Here is a 23,249-nt window from a genome sequence, read left to right as displayed (position 1 = left end):
AATCATTTCTCCTCTGTAAGCTCATAACAAGGTGTGTGAAAAACAAAATTCATTTATATGAACATCACTCTTAGGAAACTTACAAACTCATGTAATCAATCCCTCTGAGTTCCATTGGTTTTACTAGTGAATCATCTGTTTCATTTATTCCTTTCCATTCCTACTGTAGCTGTCGTAATCCACGCCTTTTCAAGTAATTCACTTGCATCAATACAACAACTTCGTATACCACTACAAGAAGCATACCAGAAATGCGGATATCATAATATCATTCACCACTTTAAAATTCTTTAGTGGTTCTCCTGTGCTTAAAGCCAAAGTCCAAACATGTAGAAGAATGTCACACAGAAGCACTCTGCCATACCATCAGTGTCCTTGTCTATTCTCATTTCTGACCACTACCCTACTGGACCATTGTGCCTACCTACCAACCCCACATACTTGTTCTATGGTTTTCTGTAAACGTGTCATAAACTTTCATGTTTCCCGTGTTCTACTTTAGGCCTGAAATTCCTTTCATCTTCTTGCCTGCCTAACAAACTTTATGCACTTTATAGATATCTCTATTATTTCAATAATTATATTACGTTTTATTATATTTTTCATGTTTCTTCCCTGACAGGTTTTAAGCAAAATAAAAGCTGGGATGATTATTTTAATAATTATGTTATGTTTTATTATATTTTTCCATGTTTCTTCCCTGATAGATTTTATGCAAAATAAAAGCTGGGACATTTACCTTTCTATTTTTAGGGCCTACAGTAGTGCCTCATCCATAGTAGATGTTCAAGAAATGATTGCAAATATAAATTCAGGTGGCCAGAAATATCTTCAAATACAATTTAAAGAAAAACAGAAAATGACTCTATAATAGCATAGCCTACCACACATCAATTCATTGTTATTTAGATTTACATGAACTTTCTTTTCAATATAGATTATAGAAAACTTATGAGGTTTATGCATACTCCTTGACATGAGGACTAAAAAGTGTGCATTGTAAACTAACATTGAAAAGACATGAGCTAATCATTCTCATTTGAGGGATGGACACATTGGAAAGGCAAATAGTTAGGGACAAGGTTTCCAAGTGAAGCAGTTCCTACCTGTTAGATCTGCATTGGGCCACCATCCCAAGTCACAGGCTTTGCAGGTGAACTCATCTTGCACATATTCATTCTCTTTGCAGGCCGTGCAAATCCAGCAGCAACTCACTTCTCCTTTCCGTATAACCTATAACATAGATATTTCATGAATTTTAAAGATAGTTTTCCCAGAAAAGCTTCTATTTCAGATGAGGACTTGTTTTCAGATTATGAATAAAGAAAAAAAGACTAACTATGAAAATAATCTTATATGCTGAGGAATCTTAAGAATGTGAATTTGCATATACTTGATTATCTTAGAGTTTGAATGGAATTGTCAATTCATTCCATGCTGGGTTTGGAGGTTTTTCAATAATAATTTATTTTATAGAGTTATTTGACTACATTTTTTTGCAGAGTTAAAAATGAAACAGTTTAATTTAATCCTTGTTTATATTAATATTTATTACTCTCAAAAAAGAAAAATATACATTTTTCTTCTCTGAGAAAGCAAGTAACGTTTTACTAAAAAAGTCTGTAATAAAACCTTATTAATTCATAAAAGCTAAGTAATTATACATTTTTGTTGTAATTATGAAAAACTGAATTATTAGACAATTTCACTCAAGAGCAACTATATATACATAAAAACAGAATGACAGCTAAGAAAGAAGAATCAAGTATTGCCCTGCCTGACTTTCTCTAGTGAATTCAAAAGATCATAACAAGTATTGGAAGCAAAATTACTAGTTCAAAATTACTGGAGAGCTGCTTAATATCTTAGCAGTTTAAACTTTCCCCCATTTTCAGTTTGTTTGGTAAACACTTTCACACTCCATAGTACAAAAATAAACGTAAAAACACATTGCATTTAAAGTGTGCATCTTGTAGACAGCACACAGTTTGGTCTTGCATTTATCTCTAGTCTGGCAACTTCTGCCTTTTATTGTTTAGTACATTTACATTTATCATAATAATCAGTATGGTTAAATATAAATCAATCATCTCTTATTTTTCTTTTTTCTGTCCTATATGTTCTTTGTTTTTTGCCTTCTTTTTAGCATTCTATTTTATCTCCATAGTGGCTTACTAGTTAGGCCTCTTTGTTATGTTTCATGGTTGCTCTAAAGTTGACAATATGCACCACTAATTTATCACAGTGTACATTCAGATAAGATTATACTACTTTATGTATAATGTAAAAACTCTACAGTAATATTCTTCCATTTTCCCCTCCCGACCTTTGGGTTATAGTTTTATACATTTTACTTCCACATATTTATTTCATAGACCCTTCCCAAATGAATTATTATTTTTGCTTTAAACAGTCAATTATCCCTGAAATATGTTCTTTAAAATAACAAAGACATTATATTTTATATTTAGCCATATATTTACATTTCTGGTTCTTTTAATTACTTTGTTTAGGTCCACATTTTGGCCTGGTATAATTTTCTTCTTCCTGAAGACCTTTCTTTAACATTTACAGCCATGCCAGCCTGAGAATATGACCTCTCTCAGCTTCTATTTGTTTGAAAAAGTATTAATTTCACCTTAGTATTTCAAAAATAACATTTTCACTTGGTATGGAAGTTTAAGTTGACCGTATATGTATATTCTATTTCAGCATGTTATGTCATTCCATTGTCCTAGTGAATAGAATTCTAGGTTAAAGATTATTATTATTATTATTATTATTATTATTATTATTTTGCTTTCAGTGCTTTAAAGACGTTACTTCTTTCTTGTCTCACCTATACTTTCTGATTAGAAGCCTGCCATAATTGTTATTTCGTTCCTCTGAATGTATCAGCCCTTTCTTATTTTGGATATTAATTTTTTATCACTAGTTTTTAGCAACTTAATTGTAATGACTTCTTTGTGTTTATCCTGCTTAGGATTTGTTGAGCTTTCTGGATTTGGGCTTACATTTTCATTACATTTAAAATTTTACAGCCACTATTTCTTCAGGTTTTCTTCTGACCTGCTTCACTCTCCTATCCTTTTGGAGCTTCAGTTGCACTTATAATCTACCCCTGGGTATTACTCTGCAAGTAACTGAGAGTTTGCTCATTTATTTTAGCTTTTAATTTTTTCTCTTTGTGCCTCATTTGCCTGTTTCCTATTGCTATGTTTTTCAGTTCACTGATCTTTAGTTCTATAACAATTAATGTGCTGTTAATCTAATCCATCAAAATGTTTTTTCTTAGATATGTTATTTTTCAGCTGTATGACTTCTATTATGTTATTTTTTATATTGTCATCTTTCTTCTTTTTATATTTATGTCTTCTTTTAAATCTTTTAGCACGTATTTATCCTTGTGTTTTAACACCCTTGACTGCTAATTTTAACATCAATGTAATTTCTGGAACTGTCTCTGTTGCTTGGTTTTCTTCCTGGTAATGTGACACATTTTGCCACTGGTCAAATCTGCAAATTTTTGGCCAGATGCAAGACATTGTGTGCATTAAGGTGTAGAGTGTGGATTTATTTTTCTTCCTTTTTTAAATGAGCGTTGGACTTTGTTTGAGCATGCAGTTAAGCAACTTACAGCTCAGTTTGTTCCCTTTGAGCTTTGATTTCAAACTATTAGAGCAAGTCTAGAATAGTCACTTTTGGAGGAATAGTTTAGCCTCATTGTTAAGATATGATCTTCCAAGAGCTTTTACTTAATTCCAGATAAGGTATCTCTACTCTGGCTGGTGGAAGTTGGAAAATTCCTGGCTCTATGTCAGCTCTGGGAATCCAACTCCCTACTAAGTGTTCCTTACCTGGACTCAAAATTCCAGCCAGCTGACATGTAGACTAGTATTCAATCAAATACTCAAGGGAATGCCTATGCTAATTTCTGTGACTCCTTTTTTGCATAGATCCATCTTCTTCCATACTTTGCACTACAAATTCTAGCTGTTTTGGTCCTCCCAAACTCTGATTCTGTCTTCTTAAATTAGCAAGATGGCCAAGCTCCATTTGTTTTCTCTCTCAAATGAACAACCATCAGGAAATTATTTCTGTCTTTCTGTCTCCATGCAGAAAGCCTGAGTGATTTTAGGGTTCACCTTGTCTGTTTCCCTTCACTTCCATGAGCTCAAGGTCATGTACTGTTTTCCAATGTCTGAACACAGTTGTTTTGTATATTTTATCAAGATTTCTAGTTGCTTATGGCAGAAGGCTAAGTCTGGACTCTGTTAATCCCTCATCTCTAGGAGCAGAAGTTCCTCTCTAACACAATAAAAATGATCAAATATTCCCATATGTAAAATCAGAAACTAAACTCTAACTATTGCCATACTTTAAAATGATAGAAACTCTAGACTTCATAAAAATAAAATTATCTTCCTGCACATCAGGTTGGCGTTTATACCACTGTTTTAGAATCACATAAAAAGATTAAATGACAGAATATTTTCAGCAAGTATATAAGGTTTTCTATTCCTACTTTTACTTTCAGATAACTTTTGAAAGTAGAGTCAAATTAAGTCTTTTCTGAAAAAATTCACACCTATCTTCAAAATAGGCATGATAAATTTAAATTATAAAAGATATCTTTTCTAAATGATATGAGAAAAAAATTGAATTAATAAATAAATGCTACTGTCTTATTTTAATTAGGATAAGCAGTACAATAAGAGCCATCATGAATTACTGTATGTCACTTCAACCAGCTGTATCTTTCTCTCTGTGTAAAATTAGTACTGCTAATTAGACAAATTCAAGAGACAATAATGCTAAACAAATTTACTTATGCAGGATGACTGGTGAAAGTAGATTCCTCAAATAACTAGCACATGGAAGGTGTTTGACATTAGCTTTTGAATGACTGAATACATTAATGAATAAGTTATTAGCTTATATCTTTAATACAGAATGAAAAATAGGGATGCTTAAATGGAGTTACTTTTTTAATCCTCCTTCTTTATGCACCAAGTGCATCAAGCATGTGTACTTTTGCCATATAATATCTGTAAGATGAAATTTATCCTTTCTATCTTCATAGTCACCCCTCTAGACTCAGACTGTATTACTTTACACTGAAATTATGCTCCCTCCCCATAGTATCATCCATTGTATATATCTAGGGACTTACATACCATGCCTCTAATTTCTTCTCACTCCAAAGTAAGATGCACATAGTTGCCAAGATCATCCAAATAGTCTGTAGCTCCTCAAAGAAAGGACTATGCCATCCTTTCAATGTTTTCACAGCATAGTCATCAAGGCACAGAAATATACCAATAACACACAGCCAATAAGTGATTGCTGAATGGAATATTTTTCAAAAATATAATTAGGTCACTCAAAGAACTTTAGTGCTTCCTCTTTTAATACCTGTGAAATATAAGTTCTTCAGTCAGGCATTCACTTGGCCCCTAGTTTTTGTTTCTGTACCTGACTTTGTCTGTTATTAATTTCTTACATATGTCTGTGAAAAAAGGAGGGGCAGTCTCTATGCTTAAATGCACATTACCTTCTATTTAGAATGTCATCTTTCCTACATAAAACCCTCCATGTCACTACTTTCAAGATAAGACACAAAAGTCACACGCTTCAGTGAGTATTTTAGAGCAGTGAGTCTTTCAAGACATTATTTTATGTGGAACTCTTAATCAACAAAAATATAGTTGATATTTTATTACCACAGGTTAGCATTTGTCCTCTAATTATTTACAAATGTGTGGGAGATATGTTACATTCAGAAAAGTTGTTTTTTTTAAAAAAAATCTTAGGTTATTATCTCTTATATATGTTCTAGTTTCCCCAAAGTGACAAATTTAAAATTATTTTTATATTTGTCATAGTAACTGATATTTCTTTTGTATGATGTATACGTTCAATAAGTGAATAAGTGTTTAATTTTTGTCACACTAAAATGCTTTTTATGTCAACTCTGAGTCATAGTAAAAGTTTTGACATTTCACTGAAACTTCCCTGGAAGGGCTAAGGCTTTCTAAGACCTACCTGTTTTGATTCTTTTTACAATCCTGTGTACATGGTTCTATGCTTGTTAGTGAGACTAGGTGATCTGCTGCTACACACAATGTTATGATCCACTTTACGTACACTGTGAATGTCTTAAAACATTTATACCATAGGAAATTAAATGTCCACTTTGTGACTACATTTCTGAGGCAACCTGAAATGGATTTGTTTAAATTAAAATTTTATTTAGAGAATGGATGAAAGAAAGCAAACAGCATCAAGAGAACACAATAGTGGAAAAGTAACTAAAAAAAGGTAAAAGAGAAAATTTTCTATGTAAGAGAAACATCTGAAAGACTAAAAAGAATAAAGGAACTGGGTCTACTTTAATTAGAATTGTAGGAGAGAGTAAACTGTTTCTGGCCCTCTAGGTGGAGCAAGATGGCGGAATAGAGAATTCTACCGATTGTCTGCCTCCCCCACCAAGGACACCAACAAATATCTACAGAGAATCAAAAATCAAGTGAACACTCAGTATCTGGTTTTAACTTCATATTGATGAAAGAGGCACTGTAGAGTTAGAAAAAACAGTCCTGAATTGCCGACGCCACCCTTTCTCCACCCTCTAGATGCTGCAGCATGATGCAGAGAGCATCTCTAGGTACTGAGGGAGGGAAAACACAGTAATTGTGAGGCACTGAACTCAGTGCTGTCCTATTAGAACAGAAGGGAAAACCAGATCAAACTCACCTGATGCCTGCCCACAGAAGGAGCATTTAAACCAGCCCTAGCCAGAAGAGACTCGCTGATTCCATGGGTTTGAACTTAAGTGCCTGCAAACCTTGCCACCAAGGGCTACAGGATACTGTGTCTCCAAGTAAACTTGAAAGGCAGTCTAGATTATAAGGATTGGAGCTTTTAGGTGAGTCCTAGGGGTGAACTAGGCCCAGAGACAGTGGACTGGTGGGGGCACATAACATACTGGGACAACAGCTGGGGCAGCTAAGGGAGTGCTGGCATCACGCCTCCCCTAACCCCAGGCTGTACAGCTAGTAGCTCCAAAAGAGACCTCTTCTTTCCACTTGAGGAAAGCAGAGGAAAGAGTGGGGAGGACTTTGCCTTGCATCTAGGATACCAGCTCAGCCACAGCAAGATAGGGCACCCATCAGAGCTGTGAAGCCCCTGTTCCAGGCCCTAGCTCCCAGAGGACACTTCTATACACATTCTGGGCCAGAAGCGAACCTGTTGCCTTGAAGGAAACGACACAGTCCTGGCAGCATTTATCACCTGCTAACTGAAATGGCCTTGGGCCCTGTATAACCAACAGTGATACACAGGTACTACATTGAGGGCCTTGAGTGAGATTCTGAGACTGGCTTCAGGTAAGACTCAACAGATTAACAGCTGTGGTGGATATGAGGCAAAACTCCTTCTACTTGGGAGAAGCAGAGGGGAAAGAAAAGGGGACTTTGTCTTAAGTACCAGCATGGCCACAAGTGGATAGAGTACCAAATGGGCTCTTGGCTCCTTGATTCCATGGCTTGTCTCTTGAACTACATTTCTGGATCTGCCTTGGGCCAGAGGGGAGCCCACTGCCCTGAAGGGTATGTCCCAGGCCAGGCAGCATTTACCACAAGCTGACTTCAGAGACCTTGGGCCTTAAGGGAACATCAGGGGTAGTCTGCCGGTACTCCTTATGGCCTGGGGTGGCAGTGACTATGGGGTGAGTCTCCTCTACCTTTGGAAAGATGCCAAAGGGCACTCTGATGGGTGCCCTTTGGAAAGGGGGAAAGAGTGTGAAGGACTGCATCTTGTGATTTGACAGCTCAGCTGCAGTATGATAAATCACCAGGCAGACTTCTAAGTTTTTTGACTCTAGTCCTTGACTCCCAGATGGAACTTCCAAATCCACACAGGGCTCTGGGAGACCTTGCTGTCCTGAAGGCAAGACACAGACCTGGCTGGCTTTGCTACTTGCTGATTGTAGAGCCCAGGGCCTTGAGCAGACATAGGTAGCACGGAGTGGTTACAGCAGGCCTTGAGAAAGACCCAGTACTGTGCTGACTTAAGGTTTGACCTGGCAAAGTCATAGCTGTGGTGGCTACAGGGGTACTTGTGTCACTCCACTCACAGCTTTAGGTGGCTCAGAACAGAGAGAGAAAGAGAGAGAGAGACACTCTTTATGTTTGAGAGAAAGTAAGGGAAGAGAACAAGAGTCTCTGGTAACCCAGAGACTTATCCTGGATCTTGTCCAAGACCATCAAGGTGGTACCTCTATGAGTCTGCAACAACCACAGCATTACTAGGGTTGGGGAGCCCCTTAAAGCAGATACAGCTTGGATCACAACACTCAAGTTCTTTCAAATATCTGGAAAGCCTTCTCAAGAAGGATGGTTACAAATAAGCCCAGACAGTAAAGGCTACATTAAATACCTAAATCCTCAATGTCCATGCACCAAAGAACATGTACTAGCATCAACACCATCCAGGAAAACATGACCTCACTAAATTAACTAAATAAGGCACCAGGAACCAATCTTGGAGAAACAGAGATATGAGACTTTTCAGAGAGACTTCAAAGCAGCTATGTTGAGGAAACTCAAAGAAATTCAAGATAATACAGAGAAGGAATTCAGCATTCTATCAGATAAATTTAACAAAGAGATTGAAATAATTAAAAAGAAACAAGCAGAAATTCTGGTGCTGAAAAATGCAATTAGCATACTGAAGAATACTTCAGAGTCTTAATGCAGAATGGATCAAGCAGAGAAAAGAATTAGTGAGCTTAAAGACAGGATATTTGAAAATACCTATCAGAGGAGACAAAACAAAAAAGAAAAAAAAACAATAAAGCGCACCTACAGAGTCTAGAAAATAGTCTCAAAAGGGCAAATCTAAGGATTATAGGCCTTAAAGATGGGTAGAGAAAGAGATAGAGGTAGAAAGTATATTTTAAAAGGTAGTATCATAGAACTTCCCAAATATAGAGTAAGATATCAATATCCAAGTACAAGAAGGGTATTATTGTATGAGTCTGTTCTCACGCTGCCAATAAAGACATACCTGAGACTGGGTAATTTATAAAGGAAAAAGATTTGACTCACAGTTTCACATGGCTGGGGAAACCTCACAATCATGATGGAACACAAAGGAGTAAAAAAGTCAAATCTTGTATGGTGGCAGGCAAGCAAGAGACAGAATGTGCAGGGAAACTCACCTTTATAAACCATTCACTTATTCACTATCACAAGAACATCACAGGAAAGATTGGCCCCCATGATTCAATTACCTCCCTGGCCCCTCCCAAATCTCATGTCTTCACATTTCAAAACACATTATGCCTTCTCAACAGTCCCACAAAGTCTTAACTAATTTCAGAATTAACTCAAAAGTTCACAGTCCAAAGTCTCATCTGAGACAAGGCAAGTCTCTTCCATCTATGAGCCTCTAAAATCAAAAGCAAATTAGTTACTTCCTAGACATAATGCTAGATACAATGAGGGTATAGGAATTGGGTAAATAATATCTATTCCAAATGGGAGAAATTGGACAAAGCAAAAGGGCTACAGGCCCTATCCAAGTCTGAAATCCAATATGGCAGTCATAAAACCTTAAAGTTCCAAAATTATCTCCTTTGACTCCATGTCTCAATCCAGGTCATGCTGATGCAAGAGGTGGCTTCCCATGGTCTTGGGCAGCTCCACCCCTGTGGCTTTATCAGATATAGCCCCACTCCTGGCTGCTTTCACAGGCTGCTGTTGAGTGTCTGCAGCTTTTCCAGGCACACAGTGCAAGTGTCAGTGGAATGGATCTGCCATTTGGGGTCCAGAGGATGGTGGCCCTCTTCTTATAGCTCCACTAGGCAGTGCCCCAGTGGAAACTCTGTATGGGGTCTCACACCCCACATTTCCCTTCTGCACTTCCCTAGCAGAGGTTCTCCACGAGGGTTTCACCCCTGCAGCACATCTCTGCCTGGACATTCAGGTATTTCCATGTATCCTCTGAAATCTAGGCGGAGGTTCCCACTCCTCAACTCTTCCATGCTCGCACAAGCCCAACACCATGTGTAAGCCACCAAGGCTTGGGTCTTGCATCCTCTGAAGCAACAGCTTGAGCTCTACATTGGCCCATTTTAGCCACAGCTGGGATGCAGGGCACCAAATCCCTAGGCTGCACACACACTTCCAACTTCCATGCAACCACAAACCCAACACCAGGTGTAAGGCACCAAGGCTTGGGGCTTGCACCCTCTGAAGCAATGGCTTGAGCTCTACATTGGCCCATTTTAGCCATGGCTGGGATGCACAGCACCGAACTAACCCAGGAAGCCATTTTTTTCCTCCTAGGCCTCTGGACCTGTGATGGGAGGGGCTGCCCTAAAGGTATCTCACATGCCCTGTAGACATTTTCCCCATAGTCTTGGTGATTAGCATTGGGCTACTCGTTACTTATGTAATTTCTGCAGCCAGCTTGAATTTCTCCTTAGAAAATGGGTTTTTCTTTTCTAATGCATCATCAGGCTGCAAATTTTACTAACTTTTATCCTCTTTCACATCTTGAAGGCTTTGCTGCTTAGAACTTTCTTCCACCAGATACCCTAAGTTGTCTCTCTCAAATTCAAAGTTCCATAGGTCTCTGGGGCAGGGGCATAATGCCACCAGTCTCTTTTTATAGCAAAAGTGACTTTTACTCCAATTTCTAACAAGTTCCTCAGCTCCATCTGAGACCACCTCGACCTGGACCTTATTGTCCACATCACTATCAGCATTTTGGGCAAAGCCATTTAATAAGTCTCTAGGAAGTTCCAAACTTACCTACACTTTCCTATCTTCTTCTAAGCCCTCCAAACTGTTCCAATCTCTGCCTGTTACCCAGTTCTAAAGTTGCTTCCACATTTTCAGATATCTTTACAGCAGTCCCCCACTCCCAGTACCAATTTACTGTATTCATCTGTTCTCATGCTGCTAATAAAACCATACCCAAGACTGGGTAATTTATAAAGGAAAAAGATTTAATGGACTCCCAGTGCAACATGGCTGGGGAAGCCTCACAACCTCCAAGGCCTCACAACCAAGTAGAAGGCAGAGGAGGGGTAAAGTCATGTCTTGCATGGTGGCAGGCAAGAGAGAGAGAGCATGTGCAGGGGAACTCCCCTTTAAAAAACCATCATATCTTGTGAGACCTATTCACCATCACGAGAACAGCACCAGAAAGACCTGCCCTCATAATTCAATTACCTCCCACTGGGTCCCTCCCATGACATGTGGGAATTATGAGAGTTACAATTTGAGATTTGGGTGGGGACACAGCCAAGCTATATCAGTTATAGAACTCTGAGCAGTTTGAACCCAAAGAAGACTACCTCAAGACACTTAATAATCATAGTATTAGGTAAAGGATGAAGAAAGGATTCTAAAATCAGCAAGAGAAAAGAAACAATTAACATAAAATGCAGCTCCAATATGTCAGGCAGCTGACTCCTCAGTGGAAACTTTACAGTCCAGGAGACAGTGGGATGACATATTTAAAGTGCTGAAGGAAGAAAATTTTTACCATAGAATAGTATATTTCATGAAAATATCCTTCATACATGAAGGACACATAAAGGAGAAATAAAGACTCCCAGACAAAAGCTGAGGGATTTAATCAATACCAGACCCATCCTACAAGAAATACTTAAGGGAGTACTTCCATCAGAAAGAAAAGAACATTAATGAACAATAAATAATCACCTCAAGGTACAAAATTCACTGGTAATAGTACATGGAATAAAAAGAATATTATAACACTGTAACTGTGGTATGTAAACTACTCTTAAGTAGAAAAACTAAATAATGAACCAATCAAAAGTAATAACTACCACAACTTTTCAAGACATAGTCAATATATAAGATATATATAGAAACAACAAAATGTTTAAAAGCAGGGATACAAAGTTAAGGCATATCATTTTTACTAGTTTTCTTTTTTGTTTATTGAAACAGTGTTAAGTTGTTATGGGGTTAAAATATAGGTTATAAGATAGTATTTGCAAGCCTCATTGTAACCTCAAAACAAAAAACATACAATGGAAACACACACAAAAATGAAAAGCAAGAAATTAAATCATGCCACCGGAGAAAATTACCTTCACTAGAGGAAAACAGGAAGGAAGGAAAGAGAGAAGGGAGGGAAGACCATAAAACTACCAGAAAACAAATAACAAAATGGCAGGGATAATTTATCAATAATTATCAATAACAACATGGAATGTAAATGGACTAGATTCTCCAATCAAAAGACATAGACTGACTAAAAGCTGCTGCCCACCAAAAATACACTTCACCTATAAAGACATGGTTAGACTGAAAATAAAAGGAGGGCAAAAGATGATCCGTGCCAATGGAGACCAAAAAAGCGCATATAGAAAATATAGATTTTAATACAAAAGCTGTAAGAAGAGACAAAGAAGGTCACTATATAATGATAAAGGGGTCAATTCAACTGGAGAATATAACAATTTTATACATATGTGAATCAATTACTGGAGCACCTAGATAGATAAAGGAAATATTATTAGAGCTATACAGAGAGATAGGCCCCAATACAATAATGACTGGAGATTTCAACAACCCACTTTCAGCATTAGACAGATCTTTCAGTCAGAAAATCAACAAAGAAACAGACTTAATCTGCACTATAAAACAAATGGATCTAATAGATAATTACAGAAGATTTCATCTAAGAGCTGCAGAATACACCCTCTTTCTCAGCACTTCCTCTCTTCCTCTTTCTTGAGAATAAGTCATTATCAAGGATAGATCATACATTATGTCACAAAACAAGTATTAATACATTCAAAAAATTGAAATAATGTCAAGGATCTTCTCTGACCACAATGGAATAAAAGTAGAAATGAATAACAAGAGGAATTCTGGACACTATACAAACTACATGGAAATTAAACAATATGCTCCTGAATGACTAGTGGGTCAATAAAGAAATTAACAATGAAATTGAAAAATTTATTGAAACAAATTATAATAAAAACACAACATACCAAACCTATGGATAGTGTGGATAGCAAAAGCAGTATTAAGAGGGAAGTTTATAGCTATAAGTGCCTACATCAAAAAAGAGAAAAAACTTTAAATGAACAATCTAACAGTGCATCTTAAAGAATTAGAAAAGCAAGAGAAAACCAAAGCCAGTATTAGTAGAAAAAAAACATAATATGAAAGATCAACGAAACAAAAAGTTGGTTTTTTGAAAAGTTAACAAAGTTGAGAAACTTTAGTCAAACTAACAAAAAAAGAGAGAAGATCCAAATAAATAAAAATCAGAAATGAAAAAGGAGACATTACAACTAATATTGCAGAAATTCAAAGGATGATTACTGGCTACTATGAACAACTATATGCCAATAAATTTTAAAAATCTAGAAGAAATAGACAAATCTGTGGATACGCACAATCTACCAAGATTGAACTAGGAAGAAATCCAAAGCCTTAACAGAACAATAACAAGTAACAAGATTGAAGCCATAATAAAAGGTCTCCCAGTAAATAAAAGCCAGGGACCTGTTTGCTTCCCTGCTGATTTCTACCAAGCATTTAAAGAAAACCTAATACCAATCCTACTCAAACTATAACAAAAAATAGAGGAGGAGAAAATACTTCCAAACTCATTCTGTAAGGCCAATATTACCCTGATATCACAACCAGATAAAGATACATCAAAAAAGTATAACTGCAGGCCATTATTTCTGATGAATATTGATGCAAAAATCCTTGACAAAATAGTAGCAAACAGAATTCAACAACACATTAAAAAGATCATTCATCATGAACGAGAGGGATTTATCCCTGGGATGCAGGGATAGTTCAATATATGCAAATTAATCAATGTGATACATCATATCAACAGAATAAAGGATAAAAACCATATGATTATTTAAATTGATGCATAAACAGCATTTGGTAAAATTCAACTTCTCTTCATAATAAAACTCCTCAAAACTGGGGATAAAAGGAACATATCTCAGCATCATAAAAGCCATGTATTACAGATCCACAGATAGTATCATACTGAATGGGGGAAAACTGAAAGCCTTTCCTCTAAGATGTGGAGCACAACAAGGATACTCACTATCAGCACTGCTTTTCAACATAGTACTGGGAGTATTCACTAGAGTAGTCTGGCAAGAGAAAGATATAAAGGACATCCAAATTGGAAAGGGAGAAGTCAAATTGTCCCTGTATGTAGATGGTATGATCTTATATTTGGAAAAACCTAAGGACTCCACAATAAAACTATTAGAACTTATATACCAATTCAATAATGTTGCAGGATACAAAATCAACATACAAAAATCAGTAGCATTTCTATATGTCAACAACAATGAACAATGTGAAAAGGAAATAAAAAAGTAATCTCATTTACAATAGCCACACTGATATGGTTCGGCTCTGTGTCCACCCCCATCCGCAAATCTCATATCAAACTCTAACCCCCAGTGATGGAGAAGGGGTCTGGTGGGAGGCGATTGACTCATGGGGGTGGTTTCTAACGGTTTAGCATCATCCCTCCTAGTGCTGTCTCACGATAGAGTTCTCATGAGATCTGGTTGTTCAAAAGTGTGTAGCACTTCCCCCTTCACTTTCTCTCTTTTCTGCAAGCCATGTGAAGGTGCACCTGCTTCCACTTCACCTTCTGCCATGATTATAAGTTTTCTGCGAAGCAGAAGCCTGTACAACCCACAAAACCATGAGCACATTTAAACCTCTTTTCCTTATAAATTACCCAGTCTCAGGTAGTTCTTTATAGCAGTGGGAGAACAGACTAATACACACACATACAATTAAATACCTAGGAATTAACAAAAGAGGTCGAAGATCTCTATAATGAAAACTATAAAATGCTGATGAAAGAAATTGAAGAGGACACCCAAAAATTGAAATATATTTTATGTTAATTGATTAGAATAAACCAATATCGTTAAAATGCCCATGCTAGCAAAGGCAATTGACAGAGCCAATGCAATCCCTTTCAAAATACCAATATCATTTTTCATAGAAATAGAAAAAACAATCCTAAAGTTTATATAGAACCACAAAAACCCAGAATAACCAAAGCTATCTAAAGCAAAAAGAACAAAACTGGAGAAACCACATTACATTACCTGACTTCAAATTATACTACAGAGCTATAGTAGCCAAAACAGCACAGTACTGGCATAAAAACAGACACATAGAGCAGTTCATCAGAAGAGAGAATCCAGAAACAAATCCACACACCTGCAGTAAACTCATTTTTGACAAAGGTACCAATAACACACACTAGGAAAAAGACATCATCTTTAATACATGGTGCTGGGGAAACTGGATTTTCCTATGCAGAAGAATGAAACTAGACCCCTACCTCTCCCTATACACAAAAATCAAATAAATATCAATTAAAGACTTAAATCTAAGACCTAAACTATGAAAATGCAAGAAAACATTGGGGAACATTTCCAGGACATTGATCTAGGCAAAAATTTCTTGAGCAATACCCCACAAGCATAGGCAACCAAAGAAAAAATGGACAAATGGGATCACATCAAGTAAGAAATCTTCTTCACAGCAAAAGATACAATCAATAAAATGAAAAGAAAACGCACAGAATGGAAGAAAATGTTTGCAAACTACCCATCTAGGAAGGAATTAATAACAGGAATGTATAAGGAGCTCAAATAACTCTATAGGAAAAAAAAAATCTGATAATCCAATCAAACTATGGACAAAAGATTTGAATAGATGTTTCTTAAAAGAAGACATACAAGTGGCAAATAGGCATAAGAAAAAATGCTCAACATCATTGATCATCAGAGAAATGCAAATCAAAACTACAATGAGATATCATCTCACCCCAGTTAAAATGGTTTATATCCAAATGACAGGCAATAACAAATGCTGGCGAAGATGAGGAGAAAAGGGAATCCTTGTACACTGTTCATGGGGATGTAAATTAGTACAATCATTATGGAGAATAGTTTGGAGTTTCCTTTAAAAAACTAAACATCGAGTTACCATCTGATCCAGCAATGCCACTGCTAAGTACACAAAATAAAGGAAATCAGTATATTGAAGAGATATCTCCACCCCTATGTTTGTTGTAGCACTTTTTCTAATAGCTAAGATTTGGAAGCAACCTAAATGTTCATCAACAGGTGAATTAATAAAGAAAAGGTAATGCAAATACACAATGGAGTATTATTCAGCCATAAAAAAGAATGAGATCGAGTCATTTGCAACAACATGGATGGAACTTGAGATTATTATGTTAAGTAAAATAAGCCAGGCACAGAAACACAAACATTGCATATTCCCACTTTTCTGCCAGATCTAAAAATCAAATCAATTGAACTCATGGACATAGTAAAAGAATGGCTACCAGAGGCTGGGAAGAGTAGTTGGGGCATGGGGAGGAGATGGGGATGGTTGATGAGTACAAAAGAAATAGAATGGATAAAACCTACTATTTGATAGCACCACAGGGTGACTATAGTCAATAATAACTGGATTTTACATTTTAAAATACTGTAAAGATTGTAATTGGATTGTTTGTAACTCAAAGGATAAATGCTTGAGGGGAGGAGTACCCCATTCTCCATGATGCACTCATTGTACATTGTATGCCTGTGTCAAAACATCTCATGTACCCCATAAATATATATACCTACTATGTACCCATAAAAATTAAAAATTAAAATAAAAAGTAAAAAGAACTGTGGGAGAGTCAGCTGTAAGAGAAAGGAGCTAGCTCCACTGGCCTGTGTCCCTATAGCACTTCATATCCTCTTTGAGAGCTTGGGCAACAATAGAATCTAATTACTGATCCATTTTTCCCCAGCTACACTATGAGTTCCTCAAAAGAAGAGGCCATGTTTATTTCCTTTGCGTTCACAGTGCTAGCACAGTTCTTGGCACATATCAGTTACTCAACAATGTATGTGAAAGAATGGAAGGCAATAATATAGACTATGAGAGAAAGAAAAATGGAAATGAAGAATTCAATTGGAATAAAAGAGAGACATAGAACTACGTAAGCATATCATACAATGTAGGACTACATTGTAATTTATCACCGACAAAGTATAATAAAATGATATGAACATAAAATGATCAAAAAGTTGACATATATTAAGTCAAACTATGTGCTAGGCACTCTATATAGAAGTACACGAATCCTGACTACTCCACAGGGTGCAGTTAATTATGTACATTTTGCAAATGAGGGGACCCGTGTAGATGGAATCAATACCTTGCACAAGCCTCAGTCAAGTTATTTCCAAGAATTAGGCTCTTCCCAGTATCACAATGGCTGCCAGCATGATGACAGATTATGCGGAGAGCCAAAATTGTATCTCAGGGGTTGGCATATATATATTCAATTAATCAACTTTTGTTTAGTGACCCACTGTGGACAACATGATGTTATGCATGGGAATAAATAAATGGAAAGACCCAATTATTGAAGTTAAAGAGCTCAAAAATCTTATACAATGGATTAAGTATATCTCTAGAAGGGGAAATAAAATGCCAATGAGGAGATATTTATTCAATTATTCATTAATTCCTTCATTCACCATTTATTCATTCACTCATCTGAAATTCTATTTGAGTGCCTACAATGCATCAGGCACTGTGTCAAGGTTAGAAATAATCAGTGAACAAAGCAGATAATGTTACTATCCATGAGAAGCTGTCATTCTGGAAAAAGGCTATGGAGAAAACTAAATCAAGAAAGAGAAATAGGGTACAGAGCAGAAACAGAGATGAAGAAAGAAAAGGGCCTAGGAAACAAAGTTAGATACCTTTCCTTCAGTTATATGCAAGTCCTCACTTAAACTTGCACAACATCAAGAGAGGCTGAGTCTTTAAAAGAGCAAGAATAGCTATACTCATCAGATGAAATAGACTTTAAGTCAAAACCGTAAAGAGAGACAAAGCAGGCTATTTTATAATGATAAAGGGATCAATTCAATAAGAGGATATGACAGTTGTAAATATCTATGCACCCAACATCAGAGCACCCAAATATACAAAGCAAACATTCATAGACATAGAGAGATAGACTGCCATACAATAATAGTTGGAGATTTCAACACTCCACTTTTAGCAATGGACCAATCATTCAGACAGAAAATCAGTAAAGAAACATTGGAGTTAAATTACATTTTAGACCAAATGGACCTAACTGACATTTACAAAACACTCTATCAAACTGCTACAGAGTGCATATTCTTCTTACCAGCAGTACATGTAACATTCTCTGGGATAGACCATATGTTGGGTGACAAAATAAGACCCCAAAATTAGGAAAAAAATCAAAATTATATCATATATCTTTTCAGATCACAATAGAATAAAACTAGAAATCAATAACAAGAGTAATTTTGGAAACTGTAAAAATACAGGGAAAATAAATGACATGCTTCTGAATGACCAATAGGTCCATGAATAAATTAAGAAGAAAATTTAAAAATTGAGAAACAAATAAAAGTGGAAACACAAGATACCAAAACCTACAATATATAGCAAAAGCAGCACTGAAAAGGAAGTTTACAGCAATAAATACCTACATCAAAAAGGTAGAAAAACTTCAAATAAACAACCTCATAATGCACCTAAAAGAACTAGAAAAGCAAGAACAAACCAAACACCCAATTAGTAGAAGAAAATAAATAATGAATATCAAAGTAGAAAATAAAAACTACAAAAGATAAAAAAATTAGTTTTATGAAAAGATAAACAAAGTGGACATACCTTTAACTAGACAAACTAAGAAAAAAAGAGAGAAGACCCAAATAAATAAAATCAGGGATGAAAAAAGGCATTACAATTGATACCACAGAAATACAGAGGACCATTGTGAATAACTATATGCCAACGGATTGGGAAATCTAGAATAAATGGATAATTTCCTGAATACATATAACCTACTGAGATTGAACCATAAAGAAATAGAAAGCCTGAACACACCATAATGGGTAAAAAGATTGAATCAGTAATAAAAATCTCTCAACAAAGAAAAGTCCTGGATCAGAAGAATTTACTGCTGAATTCTACTGGACTTTTAAAGAAGACCAGTACTAATTATTCTCAAACTATTCCAAAAAATTGAAGAGAAGTGAATTCTTCCAAATTCATTCTACAAAGCCATCATTATCCTGATACAAAAACCACACAAGGACAAAACAAAAAAGAAAGCTACAAGCCAATATCCCTGATAAACATAAATGCAAAAATCCTCAACAAAATACTGGCAAACCAAATTCCACAGTACATCAAAAAGATTTTTAACTACAATCCATTGGGATTTATCTCAGGGATTCAAGGTTGGTTTAATACCACATCAACATAATGAAGAACAAAAACGATATGATCATTTCAATAGATGCAGAAAAAGTATTTGATACAATTCAACATCCCTTAATAATAAAAATTCTCGACAAATTAGTTATATAAGAAACGTCTGTCAACATAATAAGGCCATATATGAACAAACCCACAGCTGACATTTTACTGAACACAGAAAAATTGAAATCCTTTTCTTCTAAGATACGGAATAAGGTAATGTTGCCCACTTTCACCATTTTTATTCAACATGGTACTGGAAGTTCTAGCCAGAGAAATTAGGCAAGAGAAAGTAATAAAGGGCATCCAAATTGGAAAGGAAGAAGTCAAATTGAACTTGTTTGCAGATGACATAATAATCTATTTAGAAAAATCTAAAGATTCTACCCCCCCCCAAAAAAAAAGCTGTAGAAACTGATAAATGAATTCAGGAAATTTGCAGGATGCAACATCAACATACAAATATTAGTGGCATGTCTATATGCCAATACTGAACAATCTGAAGAAGAAATAAAAAAGCATTTTTCATTTAAAGTAGCTACCAAAAAATACCTATAAATAAATTTAACCAAAGAGATAAAATATTTTTACAATCAAAACTATCACACACTGATGAAAGAAATTGAAGAAGACACAAAACAATAAAAACATATTCCATGTTCATGCTTGGAAGAAATAAGATAGTTTAAATGTCTATACTACCCAAAGTGATCTACAGATTTAGTGCAATCCTTATCAAAATACCAATAGCAATCTTCACAGAAGACACATGTATTCATGTGTTCATCATGGCACTATTCACAATAGCAAAAACATAGAATCAAGCTAGATGCCCATCAATGGTGGACTGGATAAAGAAAAATGAGGTAGATATACACTGTAAAATACTACACAGCCATAAAAAAGAAAAATCATGTCCTTTGCAGCAACACAGATGCAGCTGGAGGCCATCATCCTAAGCAAACTAATTCAGGAATAGAAAACTTGCAAACACTGCAGGTTCTCATTTATAAGCAGGAGCTACACACTCAGTAAACATGGACATGAAGATGGCAACAACAGACACTGGGAAACTACTGCTATGGGGGCCATGGGTTGAAAAACTTCCTGTCTGATACTAGCTCTCAAACTGGGCCACTGGATCATCCCTACACCAAACCTCAGTGGCATGCAATTTATCCATGTAAAAAACTTTGTACCCTCTGGGAAGCTAAAATACAAGTAAAAAATAAAAATAGAAAAAAAAATCCTAAAATTCTCATGGAACCACAGAAGAATCCAAATAACCAAATAATCTTGAGCAAAAGAACAAAGCTGAAGGCATCACACTATCTGACTTCAAAATATACTACACAGGTAGTTAATTAAAGCAGCATGATTCTGGCATAAAAACAGACACATAAGCCAGTGGAACAGAAGAGAGAGTCCAGAAATGAGTTCACATATTTACAACCATCTTATTTTCTACAAAGACTCCAAGAAAATACACTGGGGGAAGGACAGTCTCTAATAAATGGTGCTAGGAAAATATGGATATTCATATGCAGAAGAAAAAAAACTAAACCCCTATTTCTCACTATATACAAAAGTAAATTCAAAATGGACTAGAGACTTAAATGTCAGAGCTGAAACTATGAAACTACTAGAGAAAAATATTGGGGAAGCATTTCAAGACATTGGTCTTGGCAAAGATTTTCTGGATAAAAGCTCAAAAGCACAGGCAACAAAAGCAAAAATAGACAAATGAGATTATATCAAGCTAAAAAGCTCCTTCACAGCAAAGGAAACAATTAACAGAGTGAAGAGACAACCTACAGGATGGGCAAAAATATTTGTAAACTATCCATCCAACAACAGATTAATAACCAGAATATGTAAATAACTCAAACAACTCAAGGGCGAGAAAACAAATAACCTAATTTTTAAAATGGGGAAAAAAACCTAAATAGACATATCTCAAAAGAAGATATACAAATGGCCAATAGATAGATGAAATCCTGTTATTTGCAGAAACGTGAATGAGCCTGGAGAACATTATGTTAAATAAGCAAAGCACAGAAAGAAATATGTCGCATGTTCTTACTCGTATGTGGGAATTTTAAAAGTTGGTCTCATGAAGGTAGAAAACAGAATGCTGATTACCTGAGGCTGGGAAGGGGTAAGGAGAGGGGTGAATGAAGAAAGACTGGTTAATGCGTGTAAAAATACAGTTAGATAGAAAAAATAAATGCTAGTGTTTGATAGCACAATAGGGGGACTATAGTTAACAATAATTTATTGTATATTTAAAAATGGCTAGAAGAGAACATTTGGAATATTCCCAACACAAAGAAATGATAAATATTTGAGGAGATGGATATCCCACTGACCCAGATTTGATCATTACACATTGTATGCATGTTTTAAAATATCATGTGTACCCCATAAATATGTACCATTATGTGTTAATAAAAATGCCTATGGAGAGCATATTTATTCAGTCATTCATTGACTCATTCATTCATTCATTCATTCATTCATTTGAAATATGCATTTGATTGCCTAGCCTACATACAATGTGTCAGGCACTGTATCAAAGCTCAAAATAATCAGTGAACAAAACATAATATCCCCACCTTTGAGGAGCTGTCATTCTAGAAAAAAAGGCTTTGGAAAAACTAAAGCAAGAAAGAGGAATAAGTCACAGGGGAGAAACCGAGATGAGGCGAGAGAAATGTCTAGCGACCAAATTTAAAGAGACTTTCTCCCTCAGGGACATGCGAGTCCTCACCCAGCTTGCAGGACCTTGAGAGTGACTGCCTCCTTGAAGTCTGTACCATAGGTGCTTGCCTCACTCTGGTCCTCGTCCTGATAGGAAGACACCTGAAATACGGGGTTGCCATTTTGCATATGGTGGTCAGGTAAGGTCCCACTAAGATGTTGCCATTTGAGTAAAATCTTGAGGGAGGGAAAGGGCGTAGCTATCTGGTGAAAGAGTGTTCTAGGCAGAGGGGACAGCTAGAGCAAGGCTAGGTAGGATGAGTACCCTGCGTTTTCATACCTGTGCTGTCCTCCGCTACTTTTCTGTGTGTACATTATACTTCAATAAATGTCTACTTAAAAAATTAAATGTGCCCCACTTACGTCGCTGCCACCAAAGACATGTCAGCCTTGCTGTGTCCCCTGTTCTGCCCACTAGCCCATGATTCACAGCATTTCTCCATGGGGATCTGTCCCTGAAAGTGACAAAGGGGCTGGATCTGAGGTAATAACAAAAAAGTTCAGTGACCAACAGAACAGCACAGATATAGGTCAGAGTGGGAGTGGTGAAGGTGTGGGCATTACTCATAGTGGTTGTGGATAAATTAATGATATTTCCATGGAATTTTTCACTATGACTGTGTGTGCAAAGATTCCCCCTCATTCAAAGATACTATAGTAATTTCATTTTTTTTTTTACATTCACAATAAGACACTAAAGACAATGTTTGGGCTTCAATTCCTTTTCAAAATTTTAGTAGCACAGGCAGATCTCATCATTACATAATTATAGACTTCTCAAGTACAGGATTCTTTGATATGCCTGTGGGCAATTTGTACTCAGAACTTGCCATTTTGCAGTAGAATTGAGAAGATATTACACAGTGGAGGAACTGAATCATTGTTTTACTGGATGCCAAAATGGTTACATTAACTATATGATTTAGATGGTTGGTTTGTTTTGATTCACGAAGAGGGAAAAAAGCTGGGGTGGATGTGACAGTTATGGCTGAAGATGTTATGTTAACTTTCTTAGCTGGTTTGATAATTATATGAGATTTGTCCTTATTAGAATATGTAAGCTGAGGTATTAAGGTATAAAATTTGATGATATTTTTACCTTTT

At 36.1% G+C, this 23,249-nt stretch overlaps 1 protein-coding gene across 5 annotated transcripts in view; it reads right to left on the bottom strand.

The window, feature by feature from the left end:
* Positions 1-23,249, bottom strand: part of GRM1 (glutamate metabotropic receptor 1) — a 410,692-nt gene that overhangs the window by 49,662 nt on the left and 337,781 nt on the right. For all 5 annotated transcript variants that reach the window (XM_003255843.2, XM_030809805.1, XM_030809807.1 and 2 more), the window contains one exon: positions 1,107-1,233. In XM_003255843.2, coding sequence (XP_003255891.1) covers positions 1,107-1,233 — 127 coding nt within the window. The remainder of the gene's footprint in view (positions 1-1,106; positions 1,234-23,249) is intronic.

Source organism: Nomascus leucogenys, chromosome 3, assembly GCF_006542625.1.
Source record: "Nomascus leucogenys isolate Asia chromosome 3, Asia_NLE_v1, whole genome shotgun sequence".
Classification (NCBI taxonomy): Eukaryota; Metazoa; Chordata; class Mammalia; order Primates; family Hylobatidae; genus Nomascus; species Nomascus leucogenys.
The sequence above is the reverse complement of the archived record's forward strand: the minus strand, read 5'-3'. Positions and strand labels throughout refer to the sequence as shown.